The sequence below is a fragment of the Amblyraja radiata genome, chromosome 13, assembly GCF_010909765.2.
Source record: "Amblyraja radiata isolate CabotCenter1 chromosome 13, sAmbRad1.1.pri, whole genome shotgun sequence".
Taxonomy (NCBI): Eukaryota; Metazoa; Chordata; class Chondrichthyes; order Rajiformes; family Rajidae; genus Amblyraja; species Amblyraja radiata.
In genome coordinates, this window is record NC_045968.1 from 54,576,571 (window position 1) to 54,598,843 (window position 22,273).

A 22,273-nucleotide genomic window follows, 5' to 3' on the forward strand; every position below is an offset into this window, starting at 1 on the left:
AGGGTCTCCTCTATATCCCGTAGCTCCGCTCTCTCTCCCCATCCTCCCACTCATAATAAGGACAGGGTCCCTCTTGTCTTCACTTTCCAGCCGTCGCATACAACATATAATCCTACGCCATTTTTGCCACCCTCAGTGGGATCCCACCACTGGCCACATCTTGCCATCTTCTCCCCTTTCTGTTTTCCGCAGAGACCGTCCCTCCATAACTCAATGTTTAATTCGTCCCTCCCCATCCAAACCAACCCCTCCCCTGGAACTTCCCATTGCAACCGCTGGAAATGCTACACTTTACCTCCCCCCTCCACTCCATCCAAGGAGCCAAGCAGTCTTTCCAGGTGATACAGAGGTTCACCTGCACCTCCTCCAACCTCATCTATTGCATCCGCTGTTCCAGGTGTCAACTACTCTACATCGGTGAGACCAAGCGTAGGCTTGGCGATCCCTTCACCCAATACCTCCGCTCAGTTCGCAATAACCAACCTGATCTCCCAGTGGCTCAGCACTTCAACTCCCCCTTCCATTCTGAATCCGACCTCACCGTCCTGGGCCTCCTCCATGGCCAGAGTGAGTCTTACCACAAATTGAAGGTGCAGCACCTCGTATTTCGCTTGGGTACCCCAGCAGTATGAACATTGAATTCTCCAATTTCAGGTAGTCCTTGCTTTCTCCTTCCTTCCCCTGTCCTTACCAGCTCACCCACAGCCTATTGTCTCCGTCTCTTCCTTTATTTTTCCCGCTGCCCCCCTGGCATCAGTCTGATGAAGGGTCTTGACCCAAAACATCGCCTATTCCTTTGCTCCATACATGGTGCCTCACCTGCCGTTTTTCTCCAGCATTTTTGTCTACATTTGATTTTTCCAGCATCTGCAGTTCTTTCTTAAACACAGAATCTCCGTTTAATCATTACAGCAGTTAAACATTGCTGAATTATCCTGTGGATTACTAAGGTATTCCATCAGTTGGAATATTAGACAGGTTGTACTATTTGCACTCTTGTGGATATATTTAACAACCACCTACTATTCCCGTCAAAACACTTTAGCCACCATAAGAAAATCCAACCAGAATGGTGTTACATGTTTTCCTTATCAAAGTGTGCCTCCGGTACTTCATTATGGGAGGCTGTTTACAGGATATCCAACAGCCACGTGTCCAGTTAGACCTATGATATGGCAAAGAGCAGGGAGCAAAAGGCAGGGAGGAGAGGTTATTTGGAATGGAAGAGAAGAGGCAGGAGAGAGAATCCAGAAATCTACACACTGGAGAGTATCTGGTAGGGTGGAGTTGACCAAGGGACTGGTTGGTAAAGAAATGGAATCTAAGACAAGCCGTATGTATGATAGAGGATCTAGACACTATCAAACTGGATGTGAACTAGAGGCAATAGGATTGGAAGACAAGTATTGTGTGAACTAGAGGCAATAGGATTGGAAGACAAGGAGGTAACATGTAGACAGATTGCAGAGTATTCAGTGCTCAGGGTTCGATATGCGGCCGTCATTTAAAATGGTGGAAGCTGGAGATGAATTGGGGACTTTCTGATTACACAGAGGTGGGGTTGAAATGGGTTACAGGTTGCTGGGGTTGGGAGCTTTGGTGCAGTGCAAGATCCCAAATGAGTAGAAGACTTGCCTAGGAGGAATAACAGTGCAAAGTCATCATGAAGTCTACTTGGTCACATTTGGAACAAAGTGATCCAAGTTCCCCTGCAATATTTTAAAAAAACATCATGCAATAGAGATTAACAAATGCAATAAAGTAGAAGTGTGCACATGTTAATCACACATTGATCAATATATAGAGAAAACAATACAATCACTCCACTCTCAAATGAACTCAAAACTGTTGGAAGATCTCAACCAGTCAAGTTGCTTCTGTGAAAATAGAGACCAGTTGGCATTTTGGTTTAATGATCCTTTCTCAGAATGAGGGTATAATGGGGGTTTACAGTTTTCAAAGCAGAGCCGGGGGAAGGAGTGGCGAGTTAGAGAAAAGAAGGAATGGAAACAACAGAAAACAAGAACAATAGAAAAAAGAACTAATGCATGATCATTAAATGACTGTGGTAAAGTTGTGGTAAATGATTAATTATTGACGGCAAGCATACGATGCCTTCAAAACAACCAAAATGAACTCTCCAATCAGAAATGCCATCAGCCAATCCATTAGAGAATGCCATCAGATAGTCTGCATGTTTCACAGCTTCCTACCATCACAAAGCGCAGGGTTCTCCACGTTGGTTCTGAAGCCTGGACCACAAATGCAGATCAAGCTTCCAAAGATGTTGGTTGCACATTCATTACGGTCTGGAAGAAAATGCCCATTATTTCATTTAGGACAGAAAGCTGAACAGTGCCAAATTCCATCACGTTTTTAATATATTATCATGCTATTTTTTGTTTTGAATTGCTCATCCTCGTAAATTAAATTCTGTGATATTTGTTCCTTCAAAATTCTAATTTGTTCCACTAGAAATTGAAATATATATTTGATATTTCTTCCCAACAATGATTTATCACGGCGGTTTTAAATACTCAAACATACAATAGACACTAGGAGCAAGAGCGGGCCATTCGGCCCTTCAAGCCAACACCGCCATTCAATGTGATCATCCACAATCAGTACCCGGTTCCTGCCTTCTCCCCATATCCCCTGACTCCGCTATCTTCCTTTTCTTCTTGCGAATGAAACATAAATAAACCAAAGGAATAGTTAGATCTCAAGCCGGGTGTTGAGCAGCCAGGTTGTTGACTCTGCGTCAATGTTTGCCCAACTCCAGTACAAAGTCTGTTGAGCTTCACCCATGATCCTCTGTGTAGATTGATGATGCATGTGAACCAATCACACATAAGCCAGCATCACTAACTCCACCCCACTATAACACTTATACTAACACTCGTTCCCAGCACTGCAGTTCGAGCAGCTAGGATGCACTGACAACCGGTCATCCTCAATGCTGCTAAGTTTCAAGTGCTCATTAAAGATGTGTTTAAATCACACACTGTCTCTGGCTCCTGTTTACACTCTGCTTCAACCATACTATCTTCAAGAGCCCGATCTAGCTCCCTCGTAAAAGTATCCAGAGAATAAGGCAGAGAATTCCACAGGCTCCCAACTGTGTGAAAAAGTGTTTTCTCATCTCCATTCTAAATGGCTTAACCCTTAATCTTAAATTAAGTCTGAAATGAAATTAAACCTACCTGGATATTTTTACGGCAGAGATAGATAGATCCATGATTAGTATGGGTATCAGGTGTTATGGGGAGAAGGCAGGAGAATGGGGTTAGCAGTGGCTGAGAGATCAGCCATGAATGACTAGTGGAGTAGACTTGACATGCCGAATGGCCTAATTTTGCTCCTATCACTTATGACCTTATGACATTATGACAACTCACAGAAAATGATCCTGAATCTCTGTTTAATTATTACGGCAGATAAACATTGCTGAATTAACATGTAGATTACGTAGGTCAAATGGAATCATCAGGTGGAATATTAGCCAGGTTGTACTATTTGCACTCTCATTGATGTATTAAACAGACACCACCTACTATTCCAGTCATAACATTTTAGCCACCATAAGTAGATCCAACCACAATGGTGTTACATATTTTCCTTATCAAAATGTGCCTCCGGTACTCCAATGCGGGAGGCTGGTTTCAGGATACCTAACAGCCACGTGTCCAGTTGGACCTATGATATGGCAGGGAGCAGGAAGCAGAGGTTAGGGAGAAGAGGCTATTTGGAATGGAAGAGATGAGGCAGGAGAGGGGATCCAGAAATCTACACAGTGGAGAAAGAAATTGAATCATAACTAGCCAATTGTTTGACAGAGGATCTAGACACCATCAGACTGTATAGTGTGAAGGGCAGGGAACTAGAGGCTATCAGATTGGAAGACAAGCAGTAAGGAAGAAACATGGAGACAAATTGCATAGTGTTCAGTGCGCAGGGTTTGATATGAGGCTATCATTTAAAATGGTGGAAGCTGGAGATGAATTGGGGATTTTCTGATTGCACAGAGGTGGGGCTGAAATGGGTCACAGGGTTACAGGTTGCTGGGGTTGGGAGCTTTGGTGCAGTGCAAGATCCCAAATGAGTAGAAGACTTGCCTGGGAGGAATAACAGTGCAATGTCATTATAAAATCTACTTGGTCACATTTGGAACAAAGTGATCCAAGTTTCCCTGCAACATTAAAAAAAAATCAGCATGCATTGGAGATTAACAAATGTAATAAAGTAGATATGTGCACAGTTTGACATGTTAGTCACACATCGATCAATATGTAGAGAAAACAATACAATCACCCCACTATCTATCAATCCAGACTCAAACAAAAACAAAACTGCTGGAAGATCTCAACCAGTCAAGTGGCTTCTGTGAAAATAGAGACCAGTTGGCATTTTAGTTCAATGATCCTTTCTCAGGATGAGGGTAGAGTGGGGGGTTTACAGTTTTCAAACCAGCTGGGGGAAGGAGTGGTGAATTAGAGAAAAGAAGGAATGGAAACAGGATCAGGTGATAAGGAAGCAAGAGTACTGGCAGTTAGCAAGATACAAATACACTAGAAAAAAGAACTAATGCTTGATCATTAAATGACTGTGGTAAGGTTGTGGTAAATGATTCATTATTGAAGGCAAACATAAGTTGTCTTCAAAACAACCAAAATAAACTCTCCAATCAGAAATGACATCAGCAAATCCATTAGAGAATGCCATCAGATAGTCTGCATGTTTCACAGCTTCCTACCATCACAATGCACAGGTCTGATCACGTTGGTCATGATGAAGCCTGGACCACAACTGCACATGAAGCTTCCGATTGTGTTGGTGCAGATTTGTTGGCATTTGTAGGGGTTGGTTGCACATTCATTGATGTCTGGAAGAAAATGCCGGTTATTTCATTTAGGACAGAAAGCTGAACAGTGCCAAATTCCATCACGTGTTTAATATATTATCATGCTATTTTATGTGTTGAATTGCCCATCCTCATGTGTTAAATTCTGTGATATATTTTCCTTGAAAATACTAATTTCCACTAGAAATTGAAACATAGGTTTGATATTTCTCCCCAACAATGATTTATCATGACAGCTTTTAGTAGACAACAGACAATAGACAATAGACAATAGGTGCAGGATTAGGCCATTCGGACCTTCGAGCCAGCACCGCCATTCAATGTGATCATGGCTGATCATCCACAATCATTACCCTGTTCCTGCCTTCTCCACATATCCCCTGACCTCGCGATCTTTAAGAGCCATATCTAGCTCTCTCTTGAAAGTATCCAGAGAATCGGCCTACACCGTCCTCTGAGGCAGAGAATTCCACAGACTCACAACTCTCCGTGTGAAAAAGTGTTTCCTCATCTCCGTTCTAAATGGCTTACCACTTATTCTTAAATGAAGTCTGAAATGAAATTAAACCTACCTGGATATTTTTAAGGCAGAGATAGATAGATCCTTGAGTAGTACGGGTATCAGGTGTTATGGGGAGAAAGCAGGGGAATGGGGTTCGGAGGCGCTGAGAGATCTGCCATGATGGAATCGCGGAGTAAACTTTGCGTGCCGAATGGCCTAATTTTTCTCCTATCACTTACGACCTTATGACATTATGATAACTCACAGAAAATGATCCTGAATCTCTGTTTAATCATTACTGCAGATAAACATTGCTGAATTAACCTGTAGATTACGCAGGTCAAATGGAACCATCAGTTGGAATATTAGCCAGGTTATTCTATTTGCACACTCATTGATGTATTAAACAGACACCACCTACTATTCCCGTCCTAACACTTTAGCCACCATAAGTTGATCCGACCACAATGGTGTTACATATTTTCCTTATCAAAATGTGCCTCCGGTACTCCATTGCAGTAGGCTGGTTTCAGAATATCCAACAGCCACTTGTCCAGTTAGTCCTATGATATGGCAAAGAGCAAGAAGCAGAGGTCAAGGAGAAGAGGCTATTTGGAATGTAAGAGAAGGGGCAGGAGAGGGAATCCAGAAATCTAAACAGTGGAGAGTATCTGCTAGGGGGTGTTAACCAACGGACTGGTTGTTAAAGAAGTGGAATCTAAGATAAGCTGATGGTATGACGGAGAATCTAGAGACCGTATAGTGTGAAGGGCAGGTAACTAGAGGCTATAGTATTGGAAGACAAGCAGTAAAGAGGTAACATGTAGACAGATTTCATAGTGTTCAGTGCTCAGGGTTTGTTATGAGGCCGTCATTTAAAATTGTTGAAGCTGGAGATGAATTGGGGACTTTCTGATTGCACAGAGATGGGGCTGAAATAGGACACAGGATTACAGGTTGCTGGGGTTGGGAGCTTTGGTGCAGTGCATGATCTGGAATGAGTAGATGACTTGCCTGGGAGGAATAACAGTGCAACATAATCATAAAATCTATTTGGTCACATTTGGAACAAGGTGATCGAAGTTCCCCTGCAATATTTTAAAAACACCATGCAATGGAGATTAACAAATGTAAGAAAGTAAATGTGTGCACAGTTTGACCTGATAATCACACATTGATCAATATCCAAAGAAAACAATACAATCGCTCCACTCTCAAATAAAATCAAAACTGCTGGAAACTCTCAAACAGTCAAGTGGCTTCTGTGGAAATAGAGACCAGGTGGCATTTTGGTTCATAGAGTGGGCAGTTTACAGTTTTCTTAGCCGAACTGGGGGAAGGTCTGGCATTTTAGAGAAAAGATAGAATGGAAATAGGATCAATTGATAAATTAATAATACTGGCCATTAGCAAGTTATTTTACAAAAACAATTGAAAAATGAACAAATGCCTGATCAATAAATTAAATAATGATGTAGCAAATATTTTATCCAATTTCAAAAACAAAATAGTCCTATTCCATCACATGGTTGTGATAAGTGATTAATTATTGAAGGCAAACATAAGTCGCCATCAAAGTAACCAAAATAAACTCCAATCAGAAATGCCATCACCAATCACACATCCACGGCCCTCAGCCTCAGTACCGGCTCTCCACAGGGCTGCGTGCTGAGCCCCCTGCTCTACACCATCTACACACATGACTGCATTCCCGCCCACCACAGCAACACCATTGTCAAATTTGCGGATGACACTACGGTGGTGGGACTCATCTCCGGGGGGGACGAGTATGCCTACCGGGATGAGGTGGAGCAGCTGACAGTGTGGTGTGGAGAAAATAACCTGCTCCTTAACACCTTAAAGACCAAGGAGATAATAATAGACTTCAGGAAGAATAAAACGGACATGGTACCATTAGTTATCAGAGGGGACTGTGTGGAGAGGGTGGCGGATTTCCGCTTCCTGGGAATCCATATTGAGGAGGACCTGACGTGGAGCGTGAACACCTCTGCGCTGCTGAAAAAGGTCCAGCAGAGACTGCACTTCCTGAGGGTGCTCAGGAAGAATAACATCACTCAGAGACTGCTGCTGTCCTTTTATCGGTGCTCCATTGAGAGCCTCCTAACATACTGTGTATGCGTATGGTACACCAGCTGCACAGCGGCTCAGAGGAAAGCGCTCCAGAGGGCCATTGACAACGCCCAGAGGATTGTCGGATGCCCTCTCCTTACCTTGGAGGACTTACACAGTTCCCGCTGCATCAAAAAATCCCAGAGTATTATAAAGGACATTTCCCACCCCGGACACTCCCTGTTTGAACTGTTACCGTCAGGCAGACGGTACAGATCTACAAGGACAAGGACAAACAGACTTAAAAACAGTTTTTACCCCACTGCTATAAAGGCACTAAATGTAGCCGCCAAGGAACGCAGGGGCGATACATACATACATGAAATCGACAGAAGGATGTAGGGCTGGGTGTTTATGCGTGCTATTTTTATGATATTTATTTTAGTTGTTTATCTTTTTAAATATTTTACCTTGTATGTATCGTTAGCTTTTAGAAATGTTTGAATGGTGCACTGACTGGCTGACATTTTACAATTTCGTTGTACATGGTTCATGTTACAATGACAATAAAGAAACTATTCTAACTATTCTATTCTATTCTATTAAAAAATGCCATTAGACAGTGTAGGAGCCATTTAGCTTAGAAAGTTTATTGTAATCATTTCTGGTTACCTTTAATTTTTATCTGCCTATAATTATGTGGGTGGGATTTATACATAGTCTGTGGCGTGTTCGTGGCTAGGATTCTGGCGCAGTTTAGTTTAGTTCGATGAAGTCCATGAGGAAGATGTAGTTTTCGATCATGATCACGAGTATGATTGAAATGTATATATGCTGGAAGACTTATACAAGAAGAAGTATTTATGAGTGATTTTACTGTTTGGTACTAATACAATAAAGAAACTTTTAATCAAGAGACTGTTTCTGGAATATTCATCTTTTGTCGGCTTTGAGTGCCAGTAGATTAAAAGACATGGTTGGAGCCTGGGTCATCGGAAGAAAGAAGACTTCATTGACTGAGTGGGGGCCGTGTGTAAGAATCACCGATTGATATACCAGAGAAATATCTGAAGCTTATATATATATATATTTTTTTTTTTAAACCATGAAAAGTCCTGCAAAGGTCTCTGACAAAGTAGCTAGCCTGAAAAATGCAGTCAAAGTATGTTTTCAATAGCTGGAGATAAAGAAGTTCTAAACAAGCCAGCTGTGACCTTGGAAGGCAGGGTTTTAATTGAAACTGAGAGGATTTGTTTGAATTCCTTTCAAGATAAGCTAGCTTTGCACTTGGAAAATAATTAGTTGTTTTCCAGTAACTGCCAGATTGTTTAGGGGAAGACCTTCAAAATAATTGGATTAATTTGGAACAGTGTACCATGTGCTAATTGCCAGCTCTAAAAGGGAATAAACCACATGGCGGCCAGCCAAGGATATGCGGCCATGGAATCTTCGACAGGTAAGCCAGGCAAAGAAGAGCCACAAGGAAGAGCTGTGAAACCAGAATTGGCAAGAGCCGGCAGGCGAGTTACCAAGCGTACTGAAAAGGCCCAAGTTGCATTTCAGGAGAAATGCAAGAAGGAGGGAAACAAATTATGGAAGCAGATGGTCCAGTTAATTGAATTCCAGAAGAAACTAATGGAATCAGATGAGAACCTGAAGATAGTAGAGTCTAATCTGGAGTGACTATTTAGCCTCGGCAGAGAGATTGGAGAAAAATAAAAATCACTGCTGGATTCACAGCTGCCTCAGGAAGAACTTGAAAGTCAAGATTCCTTAACAGGAAAGGAAGCAACACCTAAATCATACCAACGACCAGAGTCGCTCTGGCTTCGTGACCCAGAGCTAGTAGCCAGTGGGTGGGCGCCTAACAAAACTTTATTTCAGCAACAAGGTGCTAGACCAAACCTACAAATAATTTATGGGCCGTCAGTCGGGGCTCGTGACAAAACTTCACTTCAGCATCCCCTTCGAGGGCCTGATATGCAGGCTCAAGCAAGCCAACGTCGGCAGATTCCTGATTATAGAAACATAGAAACATAGAAAATAGGTGCAGGAGTAGGCCATTCGGCCCTTCGAGCCTGCACCGCCATTCAATATGATCATGGCTGATCATCCAACTCAGTATCCTGTACCTGCCTTCTCTCCATACCCCCTGATCCCTTTAGCCACAAGGGCCACATCTAACTCCCTCTTAAATATAGCCAATGAACTGGCCTCAACTACCTTCTGTGGCAGAGAATTCCACAGATTCACCACTCTCTGTGTGAAAATTTTTTCCTCATCTCGGTCCGAAAAGATTTCCCCTTTATCCTTAAACTGTGACCCCTTGTTCTGGACTTCCCCAACATCGGGAACAATCTTCCTGCATCTAGCCTGTCCAACCCCTTAAGAATTTTGTACGTTTCTATAAGATCCCCCCTCAATCTTCTAAATTCTAGCTAGTACAAGCCGAGCCTATCCAGTCTTTCTTCATATGAAAGTCCTGACATCCCAGTAATCAGTCTGGTGAACATTCGCTGTACTCCCTCTATGGCAAGAATATCTTTCCTCAGATTAGGAGACCAAAACTGTACGCAATACTCCAGGTGTGGTCTCACCAAGACCCTGTTCAACTACAGTAGAACCTCCCTGCTCCTATACTCAAATCCTTTTGCTATGAATGCTAACATACCATTCGCCTTCTTCACTGCCTGCTGCACCTGCATGCCTACTTTTAATGACTGGTGTACCATGACACCCAGGTCTCGTTGCATCTCCCCCTTTCCTAATCGGCCACCATTCAGATAATAATCTACTTTCCTGTTTTTGCCACCAAAGTGGATAACCTCACATTTATCCACATTATACTGCATCTGCCATGCATTTGCCCACTCACCCAGCCTATCCAAGTCACCTTGCAGCCTCCTAGCATCCTCCTCACAGCTAACACTGCCCCCCAGCTTCGTGTCATCCGCTAACTTGGAGATGTTGCATTCAATTCCCTCGTCCAAATCATTAATATATATCATAAATAGCTGTGGTCCCAGAACTGAGCCTTGTGGTACCCCACTGGTCACTGCCTGCCATTGTGAAAAGGACCCGTTTACTCCTACTCTTTGCATCCTGTCTGCCAGCCAGTTCTCTATCCACATCAATACTGAACCCCCAATACCGTATGCTTTAAGTTTGTATACTAATCTCTTATGTGGGACCTTGTCGAAAGCCTTCTGAAAGTCCAGATATAACATATCCACTGGTTCTCCCTTATCCACTCTACTAGTTACATCCTCGAAAAATTCTATACGATTCGTCAGACATGATTTACCCTTCATAAATCCATGCTGACTTTGTCCAATGATTTCACCACTTTCCAAATGTGCTGCTATCCCATCTTTAATAACTGATTCTAGCAGTTTCCCCACTACCGACGTTAGACTAACTGGTCTGTAATTCCCCCTTTTCTCTTCCCCTCCCTTTTTAAAAAGTGGTGTTACATTAGCTACACTCCAATCCTCAGGAACTACTCCCAAATCTAAAGAGTTTTGAAAAATTATCACTAATGCATCCACTAATTCTGGGGCTACTTCCTTAAGTACTCTAGGATGCAGCCTATCTGGCCATGGGGATTTATCGGCCTTTAATCCATTCAATTTACCTAACACCACTTCCCGGCTAACCTGGATTTCACTCAGTTCCTCCATCTCATTTGACCCCCGGTCCCCTGCTATTTCCAGCAGATTATTTATGTCTTCCTTAGTGAAGACAGAACCAAAGTAGTTATTCAATTGGTCTGCCATGTCCTTGTTCCCCATGATCAATTCACCCGTTTCTGACTGCAAGGGACCTACATTTGTTTTAACTAATCTTTTTCTCTTCACATATCTATAAAAGCTTTTGCAGTCAATTTTTATGTTCCCTGCCAGTTTTCTTTCATAATCTATTTTCCCTTTCCTAATTAAGCCCTTTGTCCTGCTCTGCTTGTCTCTGAATTTCTCCCAGTCCTCTGGTAGGCTGCTTTTTCTGGCTAATTTGTACGCCTCATCTTTTGTTTTGATACTATCCCTGATTTCCCTTGTTATCCATGGATGCACTACCTTCCCTGATTTATTTTTTTGCCAAACTGGGATGAACAATTGTTGTAGTTCATCCATGCAGTCTTTAAATGCCTTCCATTGCATATCCACCGTCAACCCATTAAGAATCAATCGCCAGTCTATCTTGGCCAATTCACGTCTCATACCCTCAAAGTTACCTTTCTTTAAGTTCAGGACCCTTGTTTCTGAATTAACGATGTCACTCTCCATCCTAATGAAGAACTCAACCATATTATGGTCACTCTTGCCCAAGGGGCCACGCACAACAAGACTGCTAACTAACCCTTCCTCATTACTCAATACCCAGTCTAGAATAGCCTGCTCTCTCGTTGGTTCCTCTACATGTTGGTTTAGAAAACTATCCTGCATACATTCCAAGAAATCCTCTTCCTCAGCACCCTTGCCAATTCACCCAATCTATATGTAGATTGAAGTCACCCATTATAACTGTTTTACCTTTGTTGCACGCATTTCTAATTTCCTGTTTGATGCCATCCCCAACTCCACTACTACTGTTAGGTGGCCTGTACACAACTCCCACTAGCGTTTTCTGCCCCTTAGTGTTTTGCAGCTCTACCCATATCGATTCCACATCCTGCAAACTAATGTCCTTCCTTTCTATTGCGTTAATCTGCTCTCTAACCAGCAACGCTACCCCACCTCCTTTCCCTTTCCGTCTAATATTCCCTCCTGAATATTGAATATCCCTGGATGTTGAGCTCCCAGCCTTGGTCACCCTGGAGCCATGTCTCCGTGATCCCAACTATATCATAGTCGTTAATAGCTATCTGCACATTCAACTCATCCACCTTATTACGAATGCTCTTTGCATTGAGACACAAAGCCTTCAGGCTTGTTTTTACAACACTCTTACCCCTTATACTATTATGCTGAAAAGTGGCCCTTAATTATCATTCATTTGTTCCCAGCCAGGGACAAATAACCAGTCATGGGGCTTGTGACATAGCTTATACAGATACACACTCCTCGCACATGCCTGTTTATTATCCATCTGTGCCCAACCAGGGATCTTGAAGTGAATTCTATGAATTAATGAAGAATCAATCGAAAATCAGCGAGCTCATCGATCAATAAAATATCCTTTCCACCTTACCTCGAATGGAAATTCCTACATAGGACGGTGATCCTTTACATTATTAAACTTTCATAAAACAGTTCCAAGAAAATGTGGAAATGAAAACTACTAATCCAAGATATCTTTTAAACTTTCTTGAACAATACACAGGCGGACATGCATGACAGCTTGTTACTAGTTATCTACATCTGCCCGCAGGTGAGGGCTATCAAGGGGCTAGAGAGTTGCTCAAAGAATATTTTAGTAATGAACAGAAGATTGCTAATGCATACATGAAGAAGGCCTTTGCCTGGTCAGTTATCAAGGCGGAAGATGTGGAGGCATTGCACGAGTTTGCGATGTTTCTTAGAGGGTGTTGTAACTCGATGAGCAAACTCAACCACATGGATGAATTGCATGTTGTTGGTAATGTGCAGGTTATTATTCTTAAACTGCGCTTCAGACTTAGAGAAAAGTGGAGAGATAAGACAGGCCAAATACAGGAAGATGACAATCGAGAAGCCATGTTTCCTGAACTGGTGAATTTCATAAAAAGGGAAGAAAGATTTATGTCAAGTCTACGCCATGGGAATATTCAAGATCCAAAATCAGCAACCGTCAAAGGTTCTACCTTTACTAAAACAAAAGGAAGACCAGGACTGAAGGGAAGTAGTTTTGCGACCGCTGTACTACCTGTGGAAAATAAAGGAGATGCATCTACTATTAAGCCACAAGGGTTTTGTTTGTGGTGATAGAGATAAAGTGGTGTCTAAAATTCATGAAGAAGGAATATAAAGAAAAGATGGATTTCTTAAAGGAGAAGGGAATCTCTTTTGGATGTTTGAAGAAAGGACACATGGTTAAAGACTGCAAGAGTCGAATAACTTACGATAAGTGTAAGCAGGTTCATCCTGTTAAATTCAGACAAGAGCCGGTTGCTTTGATGGCTGATATTGAAGCAATGTTTCATCAAATTATCAGAAAAGCATATTGACTACTTGCAATTCCTATGGTGGCCTGATGGTGATGCACAACAAGATCTTGTTGAATACCGGATGAAGGTACATCTCTTTGGAGCAGTGTTATCACCAAGTTGTGCACATTTTACATTAAGGAAGACCGCAGAGGACAATAAAGATCACTTTACGGAAGAAGTGACAAACACTGTGAAGAACAATTTCTATGTAGATGATTGTTTAAAATCCATGTTTACGGAGCAGGAAGCAATTCGAATGGTAAAACATCTGACTTCCCTCTTCAATAAGGGAGGATTCATGCCATCCAAGTGGATCAGCAACAGCCGTGCTGTATTGGAAACCATTCCATCAGATAACAGAGCTAAAGAGACCAGAGAATTGGATTTGAACAAAGATGACCTGCCAATGGAAAGAGCACTGGTGTGTCGAATCAGATGTGTTCAAGTTCAAAATATTGATTCAAGCGTGACCATGTACAAGACGGAGCATCCTTTCTGTGATTGGTTCCGTTTACGACCCTTTGGAATTTCTTGTACCATTTACACTGCCAGTCAGGTTAATTCTGTAGGATCTCTCAAGGGCCTGTTCAACTTACGTGTCCTTGGCATGCAAATTACGTGACCTCGTGGTCGCGTTGAGCCTCGATGGTCCTGCAAAGGTCGGGCGCGATTCCATGCGTACGCACAGCCGTCTGGAGTGCGTGACATCGTTTGAAGAACACAAAGCTGGAGTAACTCAGCGGGACCAGCAGCATCTCTGGAGAGAAGCAATGGGTGATGTTTAGTGTCGAGACTCGTCTTCAGTCTGAAAAGAAGGGTCTTGACCTGAAACGTCACCCATTGCTTCTCTCCAGAGATGCTGCCAGTCCCGCTGAGTTACTCCTGCATTTTGTGTCCATCTTCAATTTTCTTGGCCCCGCTCTGGGAGCAGAAGTGGGGGCGGATCTGGACTGCAATGGCCGTGAGCCCCAGGCCGAGCTTGGCGATCGTTTGCCTGCTTCTGCTGCTGTTGAAGGTGAGATGTTGCATCGTGCCAGGGTCTTGGGCCTGTTCCACTTTGGCCGTCAGTTCCGCGACAGGCCGTTGGCGACGTGCTTCTAAGTGGGACCGGCCATATGGTGCCCGAGTGCCTCAACGCGACCACGTGGTCGCGTAATTTGCGTGCCAAGGACACGTAAGTGGGACAGGCCTTTAAGAATAAACTTGGATGGGATGAGTGTATAACACAAACTTCCTCTCATAGATGGGCAAAATGGTTAACAGATCTTGACCATATCTCGGAGTTCAGAGTGAATCGGTGTACGAAGCCTACAAACTTTGGTTAAATCACATGTGCACAACTACATCACTTTTCAGATGCTAGTGAAAGTGGTTACGGTACTATTTCATATCTAAGACTGGAAAATGATGACAACAAAGTAATGTTGCATTCTTAATGGGAAAGGCCAGAGTGGCACCATTGAAGCAAATGACAATTCCCAGAATGGAACTTACTGCCGCAGACTTGGCGGTTAAAGTTGACAAAATGCTGCAAAAAGAACTCCAGCTTCAGCTGGAGAAATCTATTTTCTGGACTGGTAGTACTACAGTGCTCAAATACTTCACCAATGAAAGCAAACGTTTCCTAACATTTGTAGCAAACAGAATCTCTTTTGTAAGGGTGCTACTAATGTATCACAATGATAATATGTTAACACAAAGGAAAATCCTGTGGATGAAGCTTCCAGAGGACTAACAGCAGACCGCTTCTGAAGCAATAAGAGATGGATTGATGGACCAGGGTTTCTCTGTAAGCCAGACAGAGAATGGCCAAAGCTTGAGCTGGGATTTGAAATCTCTGCCAATGATCTGGAAATTAAATTAAACATCACAGTGAACGTTATTGCTAAAGATTCATCAAACACAACAAATGACTTAATTACCCACTATGCATAATTGACAAAGCTGGTGACTGTGGTCGCTAAGGTTCTTAGAGCTAAAACAGTTATTGCTGTTTGCTCGAAAAAGGAAAGAGATTGCTGAAGGTATCTTTGAAGAAGAACCTGAAATACTGAAGACAAAGATTGAAAGGAAGATGCAAGTTTTTAAGACTTTATACCACGTTTACATCCTGATGATCTTCTCAAAATGGAAAATGTGATTATTTCTGTCAAAGACAGAAATACAAAGAAGAAATATTAAAGTTAGAAGCTGGAGTACAGGGTGTCAAAAGAGACAGTCCGTTGTACAAACTTGATTCAGTATTGGAAGAAGGACTTTCGAGAGTTGGAGGTCGTCTGAATTGACTAGCAATGCCTGAAGAGGCCAAGCATCATATTATTCTCTTGAAGGAATTTCACATATCAACATTATTGTTACGACATGTCCATGAACTGATCGGACATGGTGGAAGAAATTAGATGCTGTCCCAACTTCGTAAGAAATATTGGGTTATCAAAGCCAACTCTGCTGCAAGAAAGGTAATAAAAAAACTGTACTGTGTGTAGGCGACAGCGTGGAAGAGTTGGAGAACAGAAAATAGAAGATTTACCTCTGGAGAGGATTTTACCTGATAAGCCTCCATTTGCAGATGTGGGGGTAGATTAGTTTGGTCCTATTGAGGTTAAGAGAGGACGAAGCCTTGTAAATAGTTATGGTGTAATCTTCACTTGCATGGCGATCAGGGCAGTACATCTTGAAGTTGCACCTACACTCGATAAGGACTCCTGTATTCTTGCATTACAGAGATTCGTTTGTCAAAGATGTCAAGTTCTATCATTAAGATCGGATAATGGTACGAATTTTGTTGGAGCTGAAAGCGAATTAAAAGAAGCACTTCAAGGCTTAAATCAGAATAAGAGCCAGAATGATAAGCTTCAACAAGGGATAAGATGGAATTTTAATCCTTCAGTGGGTTCTCATCGTGGTGGCGTTTGGCAACGGTTGATACACATGGTTAGAAATGTGCTACGCTCTGTTCTTAAACAACAAGTTCTGGACGATGAAGGAATGCAAACTTTATTCTGTGAAGCTGAAGCAATTTTAAATGATCGATCCATTACTAAGAGTTCTAATGAAGACTAATCTAATGCTACCACCTGGGCTCTTCGTGAAAGAAGATTTATATATTCGACGCATGTGGAAACAAGTACAATATGTGGCAGATCTTTTTTGGAAAAGGTGAACACAAGAATATTTGCCTCTAATCCAAGAAGGACACCAATGGTCGAGGATTAGAAGACACTTTGTTCCAGGTGATATTGTTTTGGTGGTTGATTCTACTGTACCACGAGGTTCTTGGTTCATGGAAAAGATACTGGAGATCATGCCTGATGTTAAGCGTTTGGTACATACAGTACAACTTCAGACTAAGAATAATGTTTTAATAAGACCAATAATCGTTATGCTTGCTTCTAGAAGGCGAATAAGAAGAGGGAAGAATCGCTAAAGAAGTCAGAATGCTGATATATAATGCGTGTTATTTTTGTTTTTTGATATATGTTAAGCTTTTAAAGCTCCTTTTTAATCTCAATTAGTAATTGCCTCATTACATACTCAGAACAATTAGGGGGCGGTATGTAGGAGCCATTTAGTCTGGGGTGTGTTCGTAGCTAGGATACTGGCACAGACTCCCAGATAGTTTAGTTTAGTGTGATGAAGACCATGGGGAAGGTATAGTTTTCAATTATGATCATGAGTATGATTGAAACGTATATGCTGGAAGACTATGTACTTATGCAGAAAGAAGATTTTACTATTTTGTACTACTACAATAAAGAAACTATTAATAACGAGATTACACAAAAAGCTGGAGAAACTCAGCGGGTGCAGCAGCATCTATGGAGCGAAGGAAATAGGCAATGTTTCGGGCCGAAACCCTTCTTAAGAAGGGTAAGAAGGGTTTCGGCCCGAAACATTGCCTATTTCCTTCGCTCCATAGATGCTGCTGCACCCGCTGAGTTTCTCCAGCTTTTTTTGTGCACCTTCGATTTTCCAGCATCTGCAGTTCCTTCTTGAACACTATTAATCACAAGGCTGTTTCTGGAATATTCATCTTTCGATGGCTTTGAGTGTCTCGTGGAGAGCTCGTGGAATGCGTAAGATTACCTTCTGAACCATGGTCAGCAAATTAGTGACTATCGGGGGCTAAAACCTGATAGGTCGTATAGACTGTCACTACAGACAATCTGCATGTTTGACAGCTTCCTACCATCAAAAACACACAGGGTTGGTCACGTTGGTTCTGAAGCCTGGACTACAATTGCACATGTAGCTTCTGATTGTGTTGGGGCAAATTTGTTGACATTTGGAGGTATTGGTCACTCATTCCTTGATGTCTAGAAAAATATACTCATTATTTCATTTTACAACTAAAAGCTGAACGTCAAATTTCATCACATTTTTAATATATCATCATAGAAACATAGAAAATAGGTGCGGGAGTAGGCCATTCGGCCCTTCGAGCCTGCACCGCCATTCAATATGATCATGGCTGATCATCCAACTCAGTATCCTGTACCTGCCTTCTCTCCATACCCCCCGATCCCTTTTGCCACAAGGGCCACATCTAACTCCCTCTTAAATATAGCCAATGAACTGGCCTCAACTACCCTCTGTGGCAGAGAATTCCACAGATTCACCACTCTCTGTGTGAAATTTTTATTTTCTCATCTCAGTCCTAAAAGACTTTCCCCAGCCTTAAACTGTGACCCCTTGTTCTGGGCTTCCCCAACATCGGGAACAATCTTCCTGCATCTAAGCCTGTCCAACCCCTTAAGAATTTTGTAAGTTTCAATAAGATCCCCCCTCAATCTTCTAAATTCTAGCGAGTACAAGCCGAGTCTATCCAGTCTTTCTTCACATCAAAGTCCTGCCATCCCAGGAATCAGTCTGGTGAACCTTCTCTGTACTCCCTCAATGGCAAGAATGTCTTTCCTCAGATTAGGAGACCAAAACTGTACACAATACTCCATGTGTGGTCTCACCAAGGCCCTGTACAACTGCAGTAGAACCTCCCTGCTCCTATACTCAAATCCTTTTGCTATGCATGCTAACATACCATTCGCTTTCTTCACTGCCTGCTGCACCTGCATGCCTACTTTCAATGACTGGTGTACCATGACCCCCAGGTCTCGTTGTATCTCCCCTTTTCCTAATCGGCCACCATTCAGATAAAAGTCTACTTTCCTGTTCTTGCCACCAAAGTGGATAACTTGGAGATGCTGCATTCAATTCCCTCATCCAAATCATTAATATATATTGTAAATAGCTTGGGTCCCAGGACTGAGCTTTGCGGTACCCCACGAGTTGCTGCGTGCCATTGTGAAAAGGACCCGTTTACTCCTAGTCTTTGCTTCCTGTCTGCCAGCCAGTTCTCTATCCACATCAATATTGAACCCCCAATACCGTGTGCTTTAAGTTTGCATACTAATCTCTTATGTGGACCTTGTCGAAAGCCTTCTGAAAGTCCAGATATAACACATCCACTGGTTCTCCCTTATCCATTCTACTAGTTACATCTTCGAAAATTTTTATTAGATTCGTCAGACATGATTTACCTTTCATAAATCCATGCTGACTTGGCCCAATGATTTCACCACTTTCCAAATGTGCTGCTATCCCATCTTTAATAACCGACTAGCATTTTCCCCACTGCCGATGTTAGACTAACTGGTCTGTAATTCCCTGTTTTCTCTCTCCCTCCCTTTTAAAAAAGTGGGGTTACATTAGCTACCTTCCAATCCTCAGGAACTGCTCCAGAATCTAAAGAGTTTTGAAAAATTATTACTAATGCTTCCACTATTTCTGGGGCTACTTCCTTAAGTACTCTGGGATGCAGCCTATCTGGCCCTGTGGATTTATTGGCCTTTAATCCATTCAATTTACCTAACACCACTTCCCGACTAACCTGGATTTCACTCAGTTCCTCCATCTCATTTGACCCCCGGTCCTCTGCTATTTCCAGCAGATTATTTATGTCTTCCTTAGTGAAGACAGAATCGAAGTAGTTATTCAATTGGTCTGCCATGTCCTTGTTCCCCATGATCAATTCACCTGGTTCTGACTGCAAGGGACTGCAACATCATCATGTTATCTTGTGTGTCAAAGTGCTCTTCCTAATGAATATACATTTTATTTCTCCATAGTTGAGAAAAGATGGAATGGAACAGAAACAGGTGAATTTATAATAGGAAACAAGGAAAAGGCAGACCAGTTAACAAGTACTTCACTAAAGAGACACAATTTCCCAGAAATACTAGGGGACCGAGGATCTAGTGTGACGAGAAACTGAAGGAAATTCACATTAGTCATGAAATGGTATTAGGTAAACTGTTGGGACTGAAGGAAGATAAATCCCCAGGGCCTGATGGTCTGCATCCTAGAATACTCAAGGAGGTGGCCCTAGAAATTGTGGATGCATTGGTGATCATTCTCCAATGTTCTTTAAACTCTGGATCAGTTCCTGTGGACTGGAGGTAGCTATGTAACACTGCTTTTTAAGAAAGGAGGGAGAGATAAAACAGAGAATTATAGACCAGATACCCTTACATCGATATTAGGGCAGACGCTTGAGTCGATTTTTAAAGATGTAATAGCAGCGCATTTGGAAAGCAGTGACAGGATCGGTCAAAGTCGGCATGGATTTATGAAGGGGAAATCATGCTTGACTAATCTTCTGGAATTTTTTGACGATGTAACAAGTAGAATGGACAAGGGAGAGCCAGTGGATGGGGTGTATCTGGACTTCCAAAAAGCCTTTGACAAGAAATTAGTGTGAAAAATTAGAGCACATGATATTTGGGGAAGGTATTGACATGGGTAGAGAACTCATTGGCAGACAGGAAGCAAAGAGTAGGAATTAATGGGTCCTTTTCAGAATGGCAGGCAGTGACTAGTGGGATGCCGCAAGGCTCAGTGATGGGACCCCAGTATTTATATTTAGACAAAGGAATTAAACATAACATCTCCAGGTGTGCAGTTTTGGTCTCCAAATTTGAGGAAGGACATTCTTGCTATTGAAGAAGTGCAGCATAGGTTCACCAGGTTAATTCCTGGGAAGGCAGGACTGACATATGATGAAATACTGGAATTTAGAAGGATGAGAGGATCTTAGTGAAACATGTATTCTTAAGGGATTGGACAGGCTTGATGCAGGAAAAATGTTCCCCATGTTGGTTGAGTCCAGAACCAGGGTCACAGTTCTCAATGAGATTGACATGAGGAAAAACGTTTTCAATCAGAGAGATATGAATCTGTGGATTTCTATGCCACTGAAGACAGTGGACTCTGGATGTATTCAAGAGAGAGTTAGATATAGCTCTTATGACTAACGGAATCAAGGGAAATGGGGAAAAAGCAGTTACAATGTACTGATTCTGGATGATCAGACATGATCATATTGAATGTTGGTGCTGGCACAAAGAGCCGAATTGCCTGCTCCTTCACCTATTTTCTATGTTTCTATGAAATAGGATCACCTGATAAAGGAGCAAGAGTACTGGCCGTTAGCAAGGTATTTTACACAGACAAATGAATAATGGAAAAAAAAACGATCTTTAAATAAAATAATGATGTCACAAATATTTTATCCAATTTTGAAAAGTTGTGTTAAGAGATTAATTATTGAAGGCAAACATGTTGCCTTCAAAACAACCAAAATAAACTCCAGGATAGGAAATGCCATCAGATAATCCATTGGAGAATGCCATTAGATATTGCATTTTTGACAGCTTCCTACCATCACAAAGCGCCGGGTTGGTTACGTTGGTGCTTAAGCCCCGACCACAACTGCATTTGAAGCTTCCGATTGTATTGATGCAGTTTTGTTGACAATTGGAGGTGTTGGTCGCACATTCGTCGATGTCTAGGAGAAAATAACCCATTATTTCATTTTACCACAAATACTGAACATGCCAAATTTCATCACATTTTTAATATATCATCATGCTAAATTGTGTGTCAAAGTGCTCTTCCTAATGAATAGAATTTTTATTTCTCCATAACATCAATTTAGCACAATCATTTTAGAAGTCTGAAATAAAATCGATCCGACCACACAAGCTCACAGCAAATGATCATGAATATCGAGTTAATAATTTTGCCAGATAATCATTGGTGAATGAAGACCTGTAGATTATGTACAGTGCCCTCCCTAATGTTTGGGACAAAGACCAATCATTTATTTATTTGCCTCTGTGCTCCACAATTTGAGATTTGTAATAGAAAAAAAATCACATGTGGTTAAAGTGCACACTGTCAGATTTTAATAAAGGCCATTTTTATACATTTTGATTTCACCGTGTAGAAATTACAGCAGTGTTTATACATAGTCCCCCCCATTTCAGGGCACCATAATGTTTGGGACACAGCAATGTCATGTAAATGAAAGTAGTGTGAAAGATACATTTTCTAGATGTGCTGGGACGCATCCTCAGTGATGTGACCTGGGATCAGGTGTTTCGGCTCTCACAACATCAGACACCCTCGCCCAGGCGACCCAGCCGGGGTTGATCAAGCCCCGACTTGCCTCACAGCAGCAACCGCCCAGGGATTAGCCCTCTTAATCCAAAGGCTTTCTCTGCGGCTTCGCTTGCGGATTGAATGGCCCTCTTCTTTGCCAGCCACGTAATGCCCAACTGGTTGTGGACTTTGCAGAGTGAGTGTCCTGCAAAGCCTCTACAGCCCACCTCTATGGGCTCATAGTGTACCTTCCAGTCGCTGTCCTGGCACATCTCCA

At 42.2% G+C, this 22,273-nt stretch overlaps 1 protein-coding gene across 1 annotated transcript in view; it reads right to left on the reverse strand.

Moving 5' to 3' along the window:
* The window catches only part of LOC116979505 (serine-rich adhesin for platelets-like), a 1,930,096-nt gene that overhangs the window by 1,753,840 nt on the left and 153,983 nt on the right, over nt 1–22,273 (reverse strand). Inside the window, exons 43-44 of the mRNA XM_033031015.1 lie at nt 4,796–4,882; nt 2,214–2,252 (exon numbers count right to left, since the gene is read on the reverse strand). Coding sequence (XP_032886906.1) covers nt 2,214–2,252; nt 4,796–4,882 — 126 coding nt within the window. The remainder of the gene's footprint in view (nt 1–2,213; nt 2,253–4,795; nt 4,883–22,273) is intronic.